This window comes from Oncorhynchus masou, chromosome 1 (genome assembly GCF_036934945.1).
Source record: "Oncorhynchus masou masou isolate Uvic2021 chromosome 1, UVic_Omas_1.1, whole genome shotgun sequence".
Lineage (NCBI taxonomy): Eukaryota > Metazoa > Chordata > Actinopteri > Salmoniformes > Salmonidae > Oncorhynchus > Oncorhynchus masou.
In genome coordinates, this window is record NC_088212.1 from 4,686,015 (window position 1) to 4,706,598 (window position 20,584).

Consider the following 20,584-nt stretch of genomic DNA (forward strand, 5'->3'; position numbering starts at 1 on the left):
CCCCCCCCCCCCCCGCCTTTTATTTTATTTTTAGGTTTCTGTAGAGCAGAGCAACCTTTTCCCATAAAGGCACACAAACAAACTCACACACACCAAGGTCTTGAGTTGAGCCAACCATGAGCAAATGCCACTGCCATGCTGGAAGTTTTCATTTATTTTTGTTGTACCTTTTATTTATTTAACTAGGCAAGTCCATTTGGAAAGTACACACGCAGCATGCCCTCTGAACAGCCTAACCCTCCACCAATTGAACTCTGACCTCTGGGGAAAAAAAAGCCCACACAAAACCAAAACGGAATGATTACAATATTCTTGTTTTCATTCAAGTGCTTTTATCCTGATGATGATTTGTGTGAATTGAAATGGACTTGTTTGCCTTCCTTTTAATTATTCTTATTATTCTTATTATTTTTTTAAAGGTACTTCCTGGTTTGTGTGAACTACTTCTTCTATGGTGAGACATTGGCGGAGTACTTTGGTGCGTTGGTGCAGAGAGAAGAACCGCTCCAGTTCCTGGTCCGATACCATAGATTCATCTCCTTCGCTGTCTACCTGGCAGGTGAGGCTCAGTGTAATGTAAGATAGATATATCAAATAACATTGTATTTGTCACATGCACCGAATACAACCTTACAGGGAAATGCTTACTTTACAAGCCCTTAACCAACAATTCCGTTTTAAGAAAAATACCTACAAAAGTAAGAAATAACACATAAAAAAATATACACTGCTCAAAAAAATAAAGGGAACACTAAAATAACACATTCTAGTTCTGAATGAATGAAATATTCTTATTAACTACTTTTTTCTTAACATAGTTGAATGTGCTGACAACAAAATCACACAAATTAATCAATGGAAATCAAATTTATCAACCCATGGAGGTCTGGATTTGGAGTCGCACTCAAAATTAAAGTGGAAAACAACACTACAGGCTGATCCAACTTTGATGTAATGTCCTTAAAACAAGTCAAAATGAGGCTCAGTAGTGTGTGTGGCCTCCACGTGCCTGTATGACCTCCCTACAACGCCTGGGCATGCTCCTGATGAGGTGGCGGATGGTCTCCTGAGGGATCTCCTCCCAGACCTGGACTAAAGCATCCGCCAACTCCTGGACAGTCTGTGGTGCAACGTGGTGTTGGTGGATGGAGTGAGACATAATGTCCCAGATGTGCTCAATTGGATTCAGGTCTGGGGAACGGGCGGGCCAGTCCATAGCATCAATGCCTTCCTCTTGCAGGAACTGCTGACACACTCCAGCCACATGAGGTCTAGCATTGCCTTGCATTAGGAGGAACCCAGGGACAACCGCACCAGCATATGGTCTCACAAGGGGTCTGAGGATCTAATCTCGGTACCTAATGGCAGTCAGGCTACCTCTGGCGAGCACATGGAGGGCTTTGCGGCCCCTCAAAGAAATGCCCCCCCACACCATGACTGACCCACCGCCAAACCGGTCATGCTGGAGGATGTTGCAGGCAGCAGAACGTTCTCCACGGCATCTCCAGACTCTGTTATGTCTGTCACATGTGCTCAGTGTGAACCTGCTTTCATCTGTGAAGAGCACAGGGCGCCAGTGGCGAATTTTCCAATCTTGGTGTTCTCTGGGAAAATGCCAAACGTCCTGCATGGTGTTGGGCTGTAAGCACAACCCCCACCTGTGGACGTCGGGCCCTCATACCACCCTCATGGAGTCTGTTTCTGACCGTTTGAGCAGACCCATGCACATTTGTGGCTTGCTGGAGGTCATTTTGCAGGACTCTGGCAGTGCTCCTACTTGCACAAAGGTGGAGGTAGCGGTCCTGCTGCTGGGTTGTTGCCCTCCTACGGCCTCCTGCACGTCTTCTGATGTACTGGCCTGTCTCCTGGTAGCGCCTCCATGCTCTGGACAGTACGCTGACAGACACAGCAAACCTTCTTGCCACAGCTCACATTGATGTGCCATCCTGGATGAGCTGCACTACATGAGCCACGTGTGTGGGTTGTAGACTCCGTCTCATGCTACCACTAGAGTGAAAGCACCGCCAGCTTTCAAAAGTGACCAAAACATCAGCCAGGAAGCATAGGAACTGAGAAGTGGTCTGTGGTCACCACCTGCAGAACCACTCCTTTATTGGGGGTGGTCTTGCTAAGTGCCTATAATTTCCACCTGTTGTCTCTTCCATTTGCACAACAGCATGTGACATTTATTGTCAATCAGTGTTGCTTCCTAAGTGGACAGTCTGATTTCACAGAAGTGTGATTGACTTGGAGTTACATTGTTGTTTAAGTGTTCCCTTTTTATTTTTTTGAGCAGTGTATATGTAAATAAATAAAAGCCTGTGCAGTTCTTATCTCCATGGTGATATGAATCTGTGATTTGTTCCGCCCGGCCGCCGTTATAAAACGGTAATAAACGGTCTGTCGGTAAATCCGTCCTAGGTCACCTTGTTCATGGAAACAACAGTACTAATACACTGGTCCATAACGACATGTGTATAGGCACATTTTAACAGCCTAATTTTGAAACATGGGGTCATGAGAGAAACTATGAATTAAAGAAAATCATGCTTCGTTCATAGAATCGGGGTTAGACTGAGTAACCGGTTTCTGTTTTCTTCCTACAAATGTGGCGCTATCTTTTGAACGGTTTAAGCTACAAAGTGAAAAACCCAAGCAGGGTTGCAGCCCTTGACACAAACCGGTTTGCCTGGCACCTACTACCATACCCTGTTCGCCTGGCACCTACTACCATACCCTGTTCAAAGGCACCTACTACCATACCCTGTTCAAAGGCGCCTACTACCATACCCTGTTCAAAGGCACCTACTACCATACCCTGTTCAAATGCACCTACTACCATACCCTGTTCAAAGGCGCCTACTACCATACCCTGTTCAAAGGCGCCTACTACCATACCCTGTTCAAAGGCACCTACTACCATACCCTGTTCAAAGGCACCTACTACCATACCCTGTTCAAAGGCACCTACTACCATACCCTGTTCAAAGGCACCTACTACCATACCCTGTTCAAAGGCACCTACCACCATACCCTGTTCAAATGCACCTACTACCATACCCTGTTCAAAGGCACCTACTACCATACCCTGTTCAAAGACACCTACTACCACACCCCTGTTCAAAGGCATTTAAATATTCTGTCTTGCCCAGTCATCCACAGACACAATCCACGTCTCAGCTGTCTCTGTTGCTTAATAATCCCTCTTCACTAATTTTAAGTGGATTTTGGTGACATCAATAAGAGATCATAGCTTTCACCTGGATTCACCTGGTCATTCTGTCATGGAAAGAGTTCTGTATTCGGTTTCTTCCTACAGTATGTCCACAAGCCTTCAGAATCCCAAGTGGACAAGACCAGGAAATAACTCCGATATTGACGATGATCTTTTATTTTCTAATCAACATCTGGTGAACTTCTCAATACCTTTCTGATGCGTGTCAGTCACTTCAAACCATACTGTCTTCAGATTGAAATCCCATCAAAAGCACTGCCAAGCCTGTCATCGTCCCAATTTTCATTGGCTGTTGAATACACTATTACATTTTTTAAATTTGTAAAAAAAAAATTGTATCAAAATGGGGTCACGGACCAAAAAAACGCTTGCAAACCTCTGGGCTAGCTACTTACCCTGCAAACAAAAAAAATTAGTCGCAGAACATCGAGGTTGTGTCGTGTTCCCCTGAATGTCCTTAGGACGTCCCCTGTTTGCTGGGTAGTTTTATTGTAAAGACAAGGCCGACATGAAACATTTCACTACTGGACTGACTAAGTCCCTCCACACTGCAGTTGGTGATTAACTAACAGGGCTATAAAGTATGTTTCTCAGATGCATATGGACTCGGGTCAAAGAGCAGTTCCATTATAACCATTAAGAAACAGATCACTATTGTCAGTTTCCCTCCTTCCTCACCTTATTGGTGTGTTAGCTAGTTAGGTGACTACATGACAACATTTCCTTTCTCCCTCCAGCTTCCTGCTGCAGCCTGGAAGATCAGATTCCAATTTTTTTTTTTTTTTTTTTTTTTTTTAGCTGTTTACACATTCCCTGAAAAATCTGCCAATAGATCTGATTTGGGTTGCCAATGTAAACACACCCTTTGTGAATACAGGCCTTGGAGTGTTTTTTTTTTATTTGACCCTGGCTGGAGTGTGACTGTCTGTCACAGCCAGTTAAAATACACAGCTCTGCTGAACAGACTAAATCTGCCCGGCGACTCAATACGCAACTTCTTCCTAGGGGATCTCATATCGGCTGCTTGCATTATGTGGCGAAACCCGACACACAAATGAGGGTTTTAATCGACACCTTCAGCACAAATGTGACCGACCGGCTCGATTCAGTGTTATGTAGCAACATTTGAAATAGTGTTTGTTTTTATTTTTTTTTACATTAGATAGAAGTAGAGACTCAGAGAGAGAAAATGGTTTATCATACACTACAGTTGAGGAACAATGGGAAAGTAATTCTGCTTTGAAAGTTGATAAACTTGTAACCCCACTTTTGAGAAAATGGCCCTTGAATGTTTTGGTACACCTACTGGAGAGCTCTTCTTTGTCTGCACCCGTTCACACCCTCTTAAGCCTTTAACTTCACTCATCTCTTTATGGATTCACATGTGTGGCGAGACAGCCAGCTGACGTTAGCTAGCTAACAGTACACTTTTTAACTTGCAATGAAAATTACTTTCTGACAAAATTTGAAAAGTAGATCTGAAAATGTAGCAAGCTAGACTGTCTTTCGCTTCTCCCTCTCTGTCACAGATGCCACGGTTGCCCTTAGTTTGACGATGTAATCCGGAGACAGGTGTTTTATACAACAGCCTTTTTTGTGTTCTCTTTTCAACTCCCTCTGCATATTTGAAACGAGTCACGAATTGAGTTCTATTAGCCCAGGTCCCACATCTGTTTGTGCTTTCTTGACAACTCCGCGTGACATTGGCAATATCGGTTTAGCAAGACCGCACGAATAGATTTGGGACCGGGGCTACAAATCTATAGCTTTTCAATCAATCCAATGGAATTTTCTGAGGTTGCTTTGTTCGCTGTGTAAAATGTTTAAAGATTGAATTTTCATTTCGAGGAAACCCGCACCACTGTTTACCACAGCACCTTTATTATTTTGTTTTGAGGAAACAGAGGAGAGGCGTGTATAGCACTTTGATAAAATACATTTTACATGTGACGATGTCCGAGGGAACAAAATAGTGTTTGTTGTTAGTAGCTTCTTGGTTGTAATTATCCCAAACGGACAGTTTGACCAATTTATCGATTCCAGTTTTAAAAGACAATGTGACGTCCCGTTCATTCAATAGAACAGGGAATGTCATGTGACTGTGTATAACCTCTCGCTGTTACGATCATCAGGCCTTATACAGTGACTGATTGGTTAATAGCTAAGGATGTAACGATTCACCGATACGCATCTGTCCCCGATTGGTCATTTTTTTTAGATAAAGTTTATAATTTCATAACAAGCAATACTTTTTTTTGCGAGGTGCGCTGCACGGCCGAAGTCAGAGGAGATCTCTCCATTAAACTTCCAAACATTCAAAACCATAGTTTATTTGTGATGGGGCGGGTGAAATTCAAAATTTGCTAAATATTCATTCGGTATGTCATAGCTAATTTGTAAATAATAAATATTGATACATGACTAGCTCAAACACTTAATCTGCAAAAATGACAAGGTAATTAGTGGGGGGGGGTGATTTCAGAACCACAGTGGGGATACAAAACACATAGTCTATAATGACCCACAGTGGGGATACAAAACACACAGGCTACAATGACCCACAGTGGGGATACAAAACACACAGGCTACAATGACCCACAGTGGGGATACAAAACACACAGGCTACAATGACCCACAGTGGGGATACAAAACACACAGGCTACAATGACCCACAGTGGGGATACAAAACACACAGGCTACAATGACCCACAGTGGGGATACAAAACACACAGGATACAATGACCCACAGTGGGGATACAAAACACACAGGCTACAATGGCCCACAGTGGGGATACAAAACATAGGCTACAATGACCAAAAATCTGATGGGGGTGGTAGTCTCCTTTATGGCTTTAATCTGATGGGGTGGTAGTCTCCTATATGACTTTAATCTGATGGGGGTGGTATTCTCCTTTATGGCTCTAATCTGGTAGTAGTGGGGTGGTAGTCTCCCTTATGGCTCTAATCTGGTAGTGGGGTGGTTGTCTCATTTATGGTTCAAATCAGGTACCTACACCATATAATAATATAATATATCCCATTTAGCAGACGCTTTTGTCCAAAGCGACTTACAAGTCGGCTGGGGCCACTACTTTTTGCATATGGGTGGCCCCAGTGGGAAGCGAACCCACGACGCTTGGCGTTGCAAGCGCCATGCTCTACCGACTGAGCCACACAGGACCCATAGATATACGCTGAGTGCACAGTTATTAGACAAATTGTATTCCTCACGATTCATTTTATTGTTGAACAAACACAATGGTCTTAGTCAATCCAAAATGTTATTGAACCTCAAACCGGAATGTTTAACAAAGGAAAAGTGAGTCATGTCTTTCTCAGGGGAATATATAAGTGTGCGCAATTATTAGGCAACTAAATACCAATAATAATTTCTCCCAACTCACTTATTTATTCTCAATTTTTAGAGTAAGGGTAACAAATAAGTTATACTAAATGTAAAAAATTGGCCTTTCAAAAATATTCAATGACCAATATGGCCACCTTTCTTGTCTGTCAGTTTCTTGATCTGTTCGCGATCACCTTTCGCTGAGGCAGCAACCACAGCCTCCCAAATGCTGCTCAAAGAGATGTATTGTCTTCCCTCACTGTAAATCTCACATTTTGAGAAGGGCCCCACAAGTTCCCAATCGGATTTAAGTCGGGAGAGAAAGGGGGCCAAGTCATTTTTCGGGCATCTTTGAGGCCCTTGCTGGTTAGCCAAGCAGTGGAGTACTGGGATGCGTGTGATGGAGCATTGTCCTGCATAAAGATCATGGCCTTCCTGAATACTGAGGACTTCTTCCTGGACCACTGCTTGAAGAAAGAATGTTCCAGAAACTGGCAGTAGGTTTGGGAGTTGAGTTTCAGTCCATCTTCAACCCGAAAAGGTCCAACTACCTCATCCTTAATGATAGCAGCCCATACCAGGACCCCTCCTTCACCTTGCTGTCGCCTGACTCAAAGTGGTGCCCCTGTGTCCATTACTGATCCAGCCACGGTCCCATCCATCTGGTCCATCAAGAGTCATTCTCATTTCATCTGTCCATAAAATACCTTTTGGGCAAATTAATACCTGAAGATTTTTTTTTCAATCTTGACGCTTCAACCTGTGAATCTTATTCAGTGGTGGTCGTGTTTCAGCCTTCTTGACCTTAGTCATGTCTCTGAGCTTTTGATACCTTGTACCTCAGGACTCTCCAGGTAGGTTGTAGTTCAGGACTCTCCAGGTAGGTTGTACCCTCGGACTCTCCAGGTAGGTTGTAGTTCAGGACTCTCCAGGTAGGTTGTACCCTCGGACTCTCCAGGTAGTTTGTAGTTCAGGACTCTCCAGGTAGGTTGTACCCTCGGACTCTCCAGGTAGGTTGTACCCTCGGACTCTCCAGGTAGGTTGTACCCTCGGACTCTCCAGGTAGGTTGTACCTCAGGACTCTCCAGGTAGGTTGTACCTCAGGACTCTCCAGGTAGGTTGTACCTCAGGACTCTCCAGGTGGGTTGTACCTCAGGACTCTCCAGGTGGGTTGTACCTCAGGACTCTCCAGGTAGGTTGTACCTCAGGACTCTCCAGGTAGGTTGTACCCTCAGGACTCTCCAGGTAGGTTGTACCTCAGGACTCTCCAGGTAGGTTGTACCTCAGGACTCTCCAGGTAGGTTGTACCTCAGGACTCTCCAGGTAGGTTGTACCTCAGGACTCTCCAGGTAGGTTGTACCTCAGGACTCTCCAGGTAGGTTGTACCTCAGGACTCTCCAGGTAGGTTGTACCTCAGGACTCTCCAGGTAGGTTGTACCTCAGGACTCTCCAGGTAGGTTGTACCTCAGGACTCTCCAGGTAGGTTGTACCTCAGGACTCTCCAGGTAGGTTGTACCTCAGGACTCTCCAGGTGGGTTGTACCTCAGGACTCTCCAGGTAGGTTGTACCTCAGGACTCTCCAGGTTGGTTGTACCTCAGGACTCTCCAGGTAGATTGTACCTCAGGACTCTCCAGGTTGGTTGTACCTCAGGACTCTCCAGGTAGGTTGTACCTCAGGACTCTCCAGGTAGGTTGTACCTCAGGACTCTCCAGGTGGGTTGTACCTCAGGACTCTCCAGGTAGGTTGTACCTCAGGACTCTCCAGGTGGGTTGTACCTCAGGACTCTCCAGGTGGGTTGTACCTCAGGACTCTCCAGGTAGGTTGTACCTCAGGACTCTCCAGGTAGGTTGTACCTCAGGACTCTCCAGGTAGGTTGTACCTCAGGACTCTCCAGGTAGGTTGTACCTCAGGACTCTCCAGGTAGGTTGTACCTCAGGACTCTCCAGGTAGGTTGTACCTCAGGACTCTCCAGGTGGGTTGTACCTCAGGACTCTCCAGGTAGGTTGTACCTCAGGACTCTCCAGGTGGGTTGTACCTCAGGACTCTCCAGGTAGGTTGTACCTCAGGACTCTCCAGGTAGGTTGTACCTCAGGACTCTCCAGGTAGGTTAAAGTTCTGGACTCTCCAGGTAGGTTAAAGTTCTGGACTATGTTGGCGCTGGAGGATAATGGGTTCCTGGTAGCTTGACGGTTATTTGTTCTGCAGTTCATGTTGCTCCTTTTCTTCTCCATGCGTTGGTTTTTGCGGCCCCCAGTTGACGATTCGCAACAAAACGTTTGATTGTCCGGTCGTCACGCCTCAATAGTTTAGCTGTTTCAATAGTGTTGCATCCGTCTAAAAGGCATTTTACCATTTTTGACTTTTCAGTGTTTGTTTGTTTGTTTTTTTGTCCCGTTTGTTTTCTTTTTACCTGAGGTCATGAAGCTTGGCTAATAATTATGCACACCTTTTGATATAAGGCGTTATTCACTTTAACCACACCCTCCCTCATTACAGGTGACATTGCATATCACCTGAAAATGATTCAATCCAATAAGCATTCAAGTTCATATGGTTTTGGAGTTGGAAAATGTGCATAGAAACAATAATAAGATCAGAATACTCACTTGCCTAATAAATGTGCACGCCAGTGTACATCATTCTCTCTCTCTCTCACACACACACACACACACACACACACATGTCAGCTCAGACATAGCCCGTGAGTTCCCATCAGCAGCTGATTTGAACTTGAAAAAGAAATGTTTTGTTTTTTTGCAACAAATAAATAAAAAATTAAATGCCATATTTTGATTCTCATTGATTCAACTGAATTGTTTTCAAATTTAAACCTCTTAGTTTCCTGTATGGTAATGGAGTCCATGTATCTGTATACGTATTTCAAATTGTCTCGAAAGATGCACATCCCTATTGATACCCCACTGCGACAGATTAAAGGTGGTGGTGGGGGGGGGGGGGGGTGTATGGAATGATGATGATGATGATGATGATGATCAGGGTGTTGTTCTTTCCCTCCATCCTTTGCAGAGAAACTGACCGCATGTTATTTGATTTTTCACAGGTTTCTGCATGTTTGTTCTGAGTCTAGTGAAGAAACATTACCGCCTGCAGTTTTATATGGTGTGTATGAGTCACGTAACCCTGGATACCACTGACTGACTAACATCCTGGTACACTGCATGCCATACCATACAGCAGGGTTCCTCAACTACATTCAGCCAACGGATGGTCAGGTGGCTGGAACATGGTTTTTAAATAATTTCTACAGTGCAAATTGGCAGCAAGAATCACCAAACGGAGATATGGTATTTTGACAAAAAAACAGAATCATTTCAAATTTTTATAACGTTGGGATGCGATCACCTCTTTTTATGTTTGGGAATACTTGGATCAGATTTCCTAAATTAAAATCAATTTGAGTTGATTTCCTGGTGATTTCTTTTCTTTTTTTAATATCCAACAACGAAAAGAATCAAATAAATATATACTGTACCAGTCAAACGTTTGGAATCACCTACTCATTCCAGGGTTTGTCTTTATTTTTTACTATTTGCTACGTTGTAAAATAATAGTCAAGACATCAAACTGTGAAATAACACATATGGAATCATGTAGTAACCAAAAAAGTGTTAAACAATTAACATATATTTTATATTTGAGATTCTTCAAAGTAGCCACCCTTTGCCTTGATGACAGCTTTGCACACTCTTGGCATTCTCTCAACCAGCTTTGTGAGGTAGTCACCTGGAATGCATTTCGATTAGCAGGTGTGCCTTGTTAAAGGTTAATTTGTTGAATTTCTTTCCTTAATGTGTTTGAGCCAGTCAGTTGTGTTTTGACCAGGTAGGGGTGGTATACAGAAGATAGCTCTATTTGGTAAAAGACCAAGTCCATATTATGGCAAGAACAGCTCAAATAAGCAAAGAGAAATGACAGTCCATCATTACTTTAAAACATGAAGGTCAGTCAATGTGGAAATTTTTAAAGAACTTTAAAGAAGTTTCTTCATGTGCAGTCACAAGAACCATCAAGCGCTATGATGAAACTGGCTCTCATGAGGACCGACACAGGAAAGGAAGACCCAGAGTTACCTCTGCTGCAGAGGATAAGTTCATTAGAGTTAACTGCACCTCAGATTGCAGCCCAGATAAATACTTCACAGAGTTCAAGTAACAGACATCTCAACATCAACTGTTCAGAGGAGACTGCGTGAATCAGGCCTTCATGGTCGAATTGCAGCAAAGAAACCACTACTAAAGGACATCGATAAGAAGAAGAAGAGACTTGCTTGGGCCAGAAAACATGAGCAATGGCCATTAGACCGTTGGAAATCCAAATGTGAGATTTTTTTGTTCCAACCTCTGTGTCTTTGTGAGACGCAGAGTAGGTGAACGGATGATCTCCGTATGTGTGGTTCCCACCATGAAGCATGGAGGAGGAGGTGTGATGGTGTGGGCGTGCTTTGCTGGTGACTCTGTCAGTGATTTATTTCAAGTTCAAGGCACACTTAACCAGCATGGCTACCACCGCATTCTTCAGCTGTGTGGGACTATAATTTGTTTTTCAACAGGACAATGACCCCAAACACACCTCCAGGCTGTATAAGGGCTATTTGACCAAGAAGGAGAGTGATGGAGTGCTGCATCAGATGACCTGGCCTCCACAATGATCAGACCTCAACCCAATTGTGATGCTTTGGGATGAGTTGGACTGCAGAGTGAAGTAAAAGCAGCCAACAAGTGTTCAGCATATGTGGGAACTTCTTCAAGACTGTTGGAAAAGCATTCCAGGTGAAGCTGGTTGAGAGAATGCCAAGCATGTGCAAAGCTGTCATCAAGGCAAAGGGTGGCTACTTTGAAGAATCTAAAATATATTTTGATTTTGTTTAACACTTTTTGCGGTTACTACATGATTCCATATGTGTTATTTCATAGTTTTGATGTCTTCACTATTATTCTACAATATAGAAGATAGTAAAAATAAAGAAAAACCCTAGAATGAGTAGGTGTCCAAACTACTGACTGGTACTGTGTATATATTTATTTTTTGCCCCAAAAACTTTGAGAACTCCCTCTTGTTAGGGAACCTTACTTTACAGTATACTGCCTCCTATTGGGGAACCCTACTATACAGCTCCCTCCCTCCTATTGGGGAACCCCACTATACAGCTCCCTCCCTCCTATTGGGGAACTCTACTACACAGCTCCCTCCTATTTGGGAACCCTACTATACAGCTTACTGCCTCCTATTGGGGAACCCTACTATACAGCTCTCTCCTATTGGGGAACCCAACTATACAGCTCCCTCCTATTGGGGAACCCTACTATGCAGCTTACTGCCTCCTATTGAGGAACCCTACTATTCAGCTCCCTCCCATTGGGGAACCCTACTATTCAGCTCCCTCCCATTGGGGAACCCTACTATACAGCTCCCTCCCATTGGGGAACCCCGCTATACAGCTCCCTCCCATTGGGGAACCCTACTATACAGCTCCCTCCAATTGGGGAACCCCGCTATACAGCTCCCTCCTATTGGGGAACCCCACTATACAGCTCCCTCCTATTGGGGAACCCCACTATACAGCTCCCTCCTATTGGGGAACCCCACTGTACAGCTCCCTCCTATTTGGGAACCCTACTATACAGCTCCCTCCTATTGGGGAACCCCACTATACAGCTCCCTCCTATTGGGGAACCCTACTATACAGCTCCCTCCTATTGGGGAACCCTACTATACAGCTCCCTCCTATTTGGGAACCCTACTATACAGCTCCCTCCAATTGGGGAACCCCACTGTACAGCTCCCTCCAATTGGGGAACCCTACTATACAGCTCCCTCCTATTGGGGAACCCTACTATACAGCTCCCTCCTATTTGGGAACCCTACTATACAGCTCCCTCCAATTGGGGAACCCCACTGTACAGCTCCCTCCAATTGGGGAACCCCACTGTACAGCTCCCTCCAATTGGGGAACCCCACTATACAGCTCCCTCCAATTGGGGAACCCCACTGTACAGCTCCCTCCTATTGGGGAACCCCACTATACAGCTCCCTCCTATTGGGGAACCCCACTATACAGCTCCCTCCAATTGGGGAACCCCACTATACAGCATACACCCTCGCAGACTGCGGCTCAAATGGAACCCTATTCCCTATGTATTGCACCACTGTTGACCTTGACCACTGTTTTTGACCTTTGAGTGGAAAGTAGAGCACTCCATAGTGAAATGGTAAATACATTTGACAACTCTCTCTCTCTGGACTAAACAGTATGTGCACTACATGGGATGATGTTTCAGACTCGCCAGCATGACACACACACGCACACACACACACACACACACACACACACACTAGTGTGCGGTGTATTAGCATACCATAGATATCAGTGGGTGATAGTGGTTGTGGAGTGACTCAGCCTTGCCGATCTTGATACTGTATTTCTATATCTATTGCCTGCCTATCTAGATGCTGTATTTCTATATCTATTGCCTGCCTGTCTAGATGATGTATTTCTATATCTATTGCCTGCCTGTCTAGATGCTGCATTTCTATATCTATATTGCCTGCCTATCTATATACTGTATTTCTATAGCCTGCCTATCTAGATGCTGTTTTTCTGTATCTGTTGCCTGCCTATCTCTGCATTCTACCTACCAACATTGTTATTGTGAGTGGTCAGGCTACATTCCCCATGGCTAACTGTGCGTGTGGTTTACCCCTGCAGTTTGCGTGGACCCATGTTACCCTACTGATAGTGGTGACTCAGTCTCACTTGGTCATCCAGAACCTGTTTGAAGGAATGATCTGGTAAGAGACACACACAGTAAACACAACACGCCCAGAAACCTGTCCCTTCTCTCCTCTTCACTAATACTGTAGTAGTCTGATTCTCTGATACTGTAGTAGTCTGATTCTCTTCACTGATACTGTAGTAGTCTGATTTCACCATCTGAGCCCTATGGTAGTCAGCCCTATGGTAGTCAGCCCTATGGTAGTCAGCCCTATGGTAGTCAGCCCTCAGCCCTATGGTAGTCAGCCCTCAGCTCTATGGTAGTCAGCCCTCAGCTCTATGGTAGTCAGCCCTCAGCTCTATGGTAGTCAGCCCTATGGTAGTCAGCCCTCAGCCCTATGGTAGTCAGCCCTATGGTAGTCAGCCCTATGGTAGTCAGCCCTATGGTAGTCAGCCCTATGGTAATCAGAACTGAGCCCTATGGTAGTCAGCCCTATGGTAGTCAGCCCTATGGTAGTTAGCCCTATGGTAGTTAGCCCTATGGTAGTTAGCCCTATGGTAGTTAGCCCTATGGTAGTCAACCCTATGGTAGTTAGCCCTATGGTAGTCAGAACTGAGCCCTATGGTAGTCAGCCCTATGGTAGTCAGCCCTATGGTAGTTAGCCCTATGGTAGTCTGCCCTATGGTAGTCAGCCCTATGGTAGTCAGCCCTATGGTAGTCAGCCCTATGGTAGTCAGCCCTATGGTAGTTAGCCCTATGGTAGTTAGCCCTATGGTAGTCAACCCTATGGTAGTTAGCCCTAGGGTAGTCAGAACTGAGCCCTATGGTAGTCAGCCCTATGGTAGTCAGCCCTATGGTAGTTAGCCCTATGGTAGTCAGCCCTATGGTAGTCAGCCCTATGGTAGTCAGCCCTATGGTAGTCAGCCCTATGGTAGTCAGAACTGAGCCCTATGGTAGTCAGCCCTATGGTAGTTAGCCCTATGGTAGTTAGCCCTATGGTAGTCAGCCCTATGGTAGTTAGCCCTATGGTAGTCAGAACTGAGCCCTATGGTAGTCAGCCCTATGGTAGTCAGCCCTATGGTAGTCAGAACTGAGCCCTATGGTAGTTAGCCCTATGGTAGTTAGCCCTATGGTAGTTAGCCCTATGGTAGTTAGCCCTATGGTAGTCAGCCTTCAGTTCTATGGTAGTCAGCCCTATGGTAGTCAGCCCTAAGCCCTATGGTAGTCAGCCCTCAGTTCTATGGTAGTTAGCCCTATGGTAGTCAGCCCTCAGTTCTATGGTAGTCAGCCCTATGGTAGTCAGCCCTAAGCCCTATGGTAGTCAGCCCTATGGTAGTCAGCCCTCAGCTCTATGGTAGTCAAATACAGAGGTCCTCCTCATGGCTCTGTATTCAAACTGAATTTTGTTAAAAAATATATATATCTGTAAACGGTCAAGATGCTTGTTGGTCAAATGTAGAGATAATGTTCGGTTGGAGTTGACATGTTTGAATGTTGTTTTTCTGTTAGGTTGGAGTTGACGTGTGTTTGAATGTTGTTTTTCTGTTAGGTTGGGGTTGACGTGTGTTTTGAATGTTGTTTTCCAGGTTCCTCGTCCCTGTCTCCATAGTGATCTGCAATGACATCATGGCCTACCTGTTTGGTTTCTTCTTTGGCAGAACACCACTCATTAAGGTACATTTACTGTATATTGTATTATATTATACACCCAGTGGCCAGTTTATTAGGTACATCACCCTCGTTCACTAAAATGAATGGCTCCTACAGACAGTGAGTCACGTGGCTGTATAAAAGCAGGCAGACGTGCATCGAGTCATTCAGTTACTGTCCGATTGAACGTTAGAATGGACAAAACTAGTGACCTAAACGACTTTGAGGGTGCTATGATCGTCGATGCCAGGCGTGCCAGATCCAGTATCTAAGAAACGGCAGCCCTCCTAGGCTTTTCACGCACAACAGTGTCTCTCGGGTTTTACCTAGAATGATGCGACAAAAAAAAAAAAACATCCAGTCAGCGGCAGTCCTGTGGGCGAAAAACAGCTCGTCGATGAGATATCGAAGGAGAATGGGAAGCTGCGTGCAAGCTAACAGGTGAATAACGGCATCTCGGAACGCACGACTTGTCGGTCGTCGTCACGGATTGGCTATTGCAGCAGACGACCACCCCGGGGTTCCTGTCCTATCAGCTAAAAACAAGAAGAAGCTGCTCCAGTCGGCACACCAACACTGGACAATTGAAGAGTGGGGGGAAAACATTGCCTGGTCCGACGAATCCCGGTTCCTGTTGCATCACTCTGATGGCAGAGTCAGGATTTGGCGTAAGCAGCATGAGTCCATGGATCCATCCTGCTTGGTGTCAACGGTACCGGCTGGTGACGGTGGTTCTGGGGGATCTTTTTTCCATCCTGCTTGGTGTCAACGGTACCGGCTGGTGACGGTGGTTCTGGGGGATGTTTTTTCCATCCTGCTTGGTGTCAACGGTACCGGCTGGTGACGGTGGTTCTGGGGATGTTTTTTCCATCCTGCTTGGTGTCAACGGTACCGGCTGGTGGCGGTGGTTCTGGGGGATGTTTTTTCCATCCTGCTTGGTGTCAACGGTACCGGCTGGTGACGGTGGTTCTGGGGGATGTTTTTTCCATCCTGCTTGGTGTCAACGGTACCGGCTGGTGGCGGTGGTTCTGGGGGATGTTTTTTCCATCCTGCCTGGTGTCAACGGTACCGGCTGGTGGCGGTGGTTCTGGGGGATGTTTTTTCCATCCTGCTTGGTGTCAACGGTACCGGCTGGTGGCGGTGGTTCTGGGGGATGTTTTTTTCCATCCTGCCTGGTGTCAACGGTACCGGCTGGTGACGGTGGTTCTGGGGGATGTTTTTTCCATCCTGCTTGGTGTCAACGGTACCGGCTGGTGACGGTGGTTCTGGGGGATGTTTTTTCCATCCTGCCTGGTGTCAACGGTACCGGCTGGTGACGGTGGTTCTGGGGGATGTTTTTTCCATCCTGCTTGGTGTCAACGGTACCGGCTGGTGGCGGTGGTTCTGGGGGATGTTTTTTCCATCCTGCTTGGTGTCAACGGTACCGGCTGGTGGCGGTGGTTCTGGGGGATGTTTTTCTGGCACCGTTAGGCCTGTAAATGTAGGCATATTTGAACACAGACATACTTTTTCTAAAATGTAACTATATCCATAAAATATCAATGTGACATTGTTATACAAGGATATATCGTGACATTTCAAATTATTCATTTAAATAAAAACAAACTTTACAATATAGTTTTTAATGACGCGTGCCCCAATTTTAAAAAAAGACCGGTAGCATGAAGCATGTTGTTTACAGTATGTTGGCCAATCAAAGTGACTAACTTCACAGTCAGAGGCGTCGGGTGTAGCAGGAGTTCACTAATACAGATGAAAATAAAATCACAGAATTAAAAGTGAAATAATGAAGGTGTATGCTACAACGAGCAACCAACAGGCTGTTTTTTAAATTAATCTGTTTGTGGGGAGAAAGTATTGTATGTAACGTTAGCCTAGCTAGCTTCTGTAGGCTACTCCATTCAAGACCGCCACTAACTTACTGAATCTTGGCTGAAGCCCAGTTGAATCTCTCTCCCTCCATCTGCCCCCCCCCCCCCCCGTCTCCTCACCGGTGGCAGAAATAGGGCTCAGCTCAGGTTATAAAATTTAAGTTTTAAAAATCACAATTTATTGAAAATATCCAGATATCAGAAAATGTATGATTTGTATTAAAATAGTCAAATGATTTATACTAGTATATATACACACACACTGAGAAACAGTCAGACATGTTTCAGTATAGCCACAGGACAGATACATGACCTTTTTCTTTCCCATTGGAGTTGAGTCACATGCAGATCTGGGTTAGGATGGACACACACACACACACACACACACCCTGTTATAGGCCAGGGTGGGCTGGGTGGAAACGCAATGTCATCACTGTGTTGAAACACTGCCATCACTGTGTGAAATAGGGGTGTGAATGTTTTAAAAGTGAAAACTTCTAAATGAAATTGGGATTCTTAACATGTGAAATGAAAATCCCCAACCTAAAAAACTATTTTTTTCATGACTGTGATTTTAAATGTTATCACAAAACTACCACTAACAGGTTCCGATCATCATAAAGCATTTTTATATATATATATTGTGTGTGTGTGTGTGTGTGTGTGTGTGTGTGTGTGTGTGTATATATATATATATATGTGTCTATTCTCTGTGTGTGTGTGTGTGTGTGTGTGTGTGTGTGTATGTGTATATATATATATATGTGTGTGTGTGTGTGTGTGTGTGTGTGTATATATATATATGTGTGTGTGTGTGTGTGTGTGTGTATATATATATATGTATATATATATATATATATATATATGTATATATATATATATGTATATGTATATATGTATATATGTATATATATGTATATATATATATGTATATATGTGTGTCTATTCTCTGTGTGTGTGTGTGTGTGTGTGTGTGTGTTAGTATAAATCATTTTACTATGTGTGTGTGTATTTATTTATTTTTCACCAGTACCTAATGTAACTTCAGTAGGAGGATACATTTATTGATTAAAACAATGAAATAGTTATACTTTATTATCCAGAGCTGGATGAGGGTGAGAGATGCTGTTGTGGAAAACCCATCATCTGTCTGGGTGGCTGGTCTCAGACCATCCTGCAGGTGAAGAAGCCGGTTGTGGACTTCCTGGGCTGGCGTTGCTTACTTACCCATGGTCTGCTGTTGTGAGGCCGGTTGAACGTACTGCCAAATTCTCTCAAATTAGGTGACCTATGGTAGAGAAATTATCTGGCAACCTCTCTGGTGGAAATTCCTTCAGTCAGAATGCCAATTTGCACAACCCCTCAAAACTTGAGACATTTGTGGCGTTGTGTTGTGTGACACAACCGCACATTTTAGAGCGGCCTTTTATTGTTCCCAGCACAAGGTGCACCTGTGTAATGACCGTGCTTCTTGATATGCCACACTTGTTCGCTGGATGGATTATCTTGGCAAAGGAGAAAAGCTCACTGACAGGGATGTAAAACAAATGTATGCATTACATTTGAGAGAAATTATTTTTTTATGTGTATGAATCATTTCGGAGATCTTTTATTTCAGCTCATGAAACCAACACTTCACATGTTTGCGTTTTTATATTTTTGTTCAGTGTACATGGTCCCCCGTCTTGACGGCATCAAACCGAGAGAAGCTAGCCAGCTAACGTTAGCTAGGCTAATTGAGACTACATAACTTCAACTGTGTGTTTTCTCCCCGTCCCGAATCCTACAGTAAATAACTCCGTTCAGATGAATAAGTAGCAGTCTTCCAGATGGCTCCTTGGTGTTGTAGCCTGCCCTTCTCATTTAGTTCTGTCATTTTAATTCCACCTTCCATTGATTAGCCTAGATATCTCTTCATAGCTTGGAACAGGGAGGCTGTAACTCTGACTGTAGCCTCGTGCTGGTTTGTTGACTTGAGACTGGATGACAACAACAAGCAAGCATGGCACCACTCTGAAAAGCAAGAGAACCAGCAGTATAAATTATACAATTTTCTATCTCCGCGGGAAGCGTGATGTTAACCATCTGCATTGTGAATTCATGTAGCATTTTATGAATCTTATCGTTTTAATAGAAAATCTTTTTATTTTTATTTTTTACGTTTTTTTTTTTTTTAAACAAAATTGTCCATTTGTCACACCCATAGTGTGAAACATTGTCATTCCTGTTTGGAAGATGGCCTCTCTTCCTGTATCTGTCTCTACTCGACGCCACAATTCAGTTTCCTAATCACTCAGTTCAGGAAGTGGAATTCCCATTTTAAAATCAATTTACGCATAAAAAAAAATACATTAAAAAAAAGACCTAATTGGAAGAAATGAAATAATTATCATAACATGCATTAAAAATGAAATGTATTATTATCATTATTATTGTTGTTATTTATTACAGCTGTCTCCCAAGAAGACGTGGGAGGGATTCATAGGAGGGTTCTTTGGAACCCTGGTCTTTGGATTCATAGTGAGTATTACAGTAAAACAGCATGGTAATAGAATGGAATAAAGTTAAACATGGTAATAGAATGGAATAAAGTTTAACAACATAGTAATAGAATGGAATAAAGATTAAGAACATGGTAATAGAATGGAATAAAGTTTAACAACATGGTAATAGAATGGAATAAAGTTTAACAACATGGTAATAGAATGGAATAAAGTTTAACAACATGGTAATAGAATGGAATAAAGTTTAACAACATGGTAATAGAATGGAATAAAGTTTAACAACATGGTAATAGAATGGAATAAAGTTTAACAACATGGTAATAGAATGGAATAAAGTTTAACAACATGGTAATAGAATGGAATAAAGTTTAACAACATGGTAATAGAATGGAATAAAGTTTAACAACATGGTGATAGAATGGAATAAAGTTTAACAACATGGTGATAGAATGGAATAAAGTTTAACAACATGGTGATAGAATGGAATAAAGTTTAACAACATGGTGATAGAATGGAATAAAGTTTAACAACATGGTGATAGAATGGAATAAAGTTTAACAACATGGTGATAGAATGGAATAAAGTTTAACAACATGGTGATAGAATGGAATAAAGTTTAACAACATGGTGATAGAATGGAATAAAGTTTAACAACATGGTGATAGAATGGAATAAAGTTTAACAACATGGTAATAGAATGGAATAAAGTTTAACAACATGGTAATAGAATGGAATAAAGTTTAACAACATGGTAATAGAATGGAATAAAGTTTAACAACATGGTAATAGAATGGAATAAAGTTTAACAACATGGTAATAGAATGGAATAAAGTTTAACAACATGGTAATAGAATGGAATAAAGTTTAACAACATGGTAATAGAATGGAATAAAGTTTAACAACATGGTAATAGAATGGAATAAAGTTTAACAACATGGTAATAGAATGGAATAAAGTTTAACAACATGGTAATAGAATGGAATAAAGTTTAACAACATGGTAATAGAATGGAATAAAGTTTAACAACATGGTAATAGAATGGAATAAAGTTTAACAACATGGTAATAGAATGGAATAAAGTTTAACAACATGGTAATAGAATGGAATAAAGTTTAACAACATGGTAATAGAATGGAATAAAGTTTAACAACATGGTAATAGAATGGAATAAAGTTTAACAACATGGTAATAGAATGGAATAAAGTTTAACAACATGGTAATAGAATGGAATAAAGTTTAACAA

General features: G+C 43.2%; 1 protein-coding gene across 1 annotated transcript in view; it reads left to right on the plus strand.

Annotated features, from left to right (window-relative positions):
* LOC135509523 (phosphatidate cytidylyltransferase 1-like) overlaps positions 1 to 20,584 on the plus strand; it is a 69,275-nt gene that overhangs the window by 24,969 nt on the left and 23,722 nt on the right. The window contains exons 5-9 of the mRNA XM_064930299.1: positions 420 to 559; positions 9,644 to 9,702; positions 13,310 to 13,392; positions 14,903 to 14,990; positions 19,289 to 19,357. Coding sequence (XP_064786371.1) covers positions 420 to 559; positions 9,644 to 9,702; positions 13,310 to 13,392; positions 14,903 to 14,990; positions 19,289 to 19,357 — 439 coding nt within the window. The remainder of the gene's footprint in view (positions 1 to 419; positions 560 to 9,643; positions 9,703 to 13,309; positions 13,393 to 14,902; positions 14,991 to 19,288; positions 19,358 to 20,584) is intronic.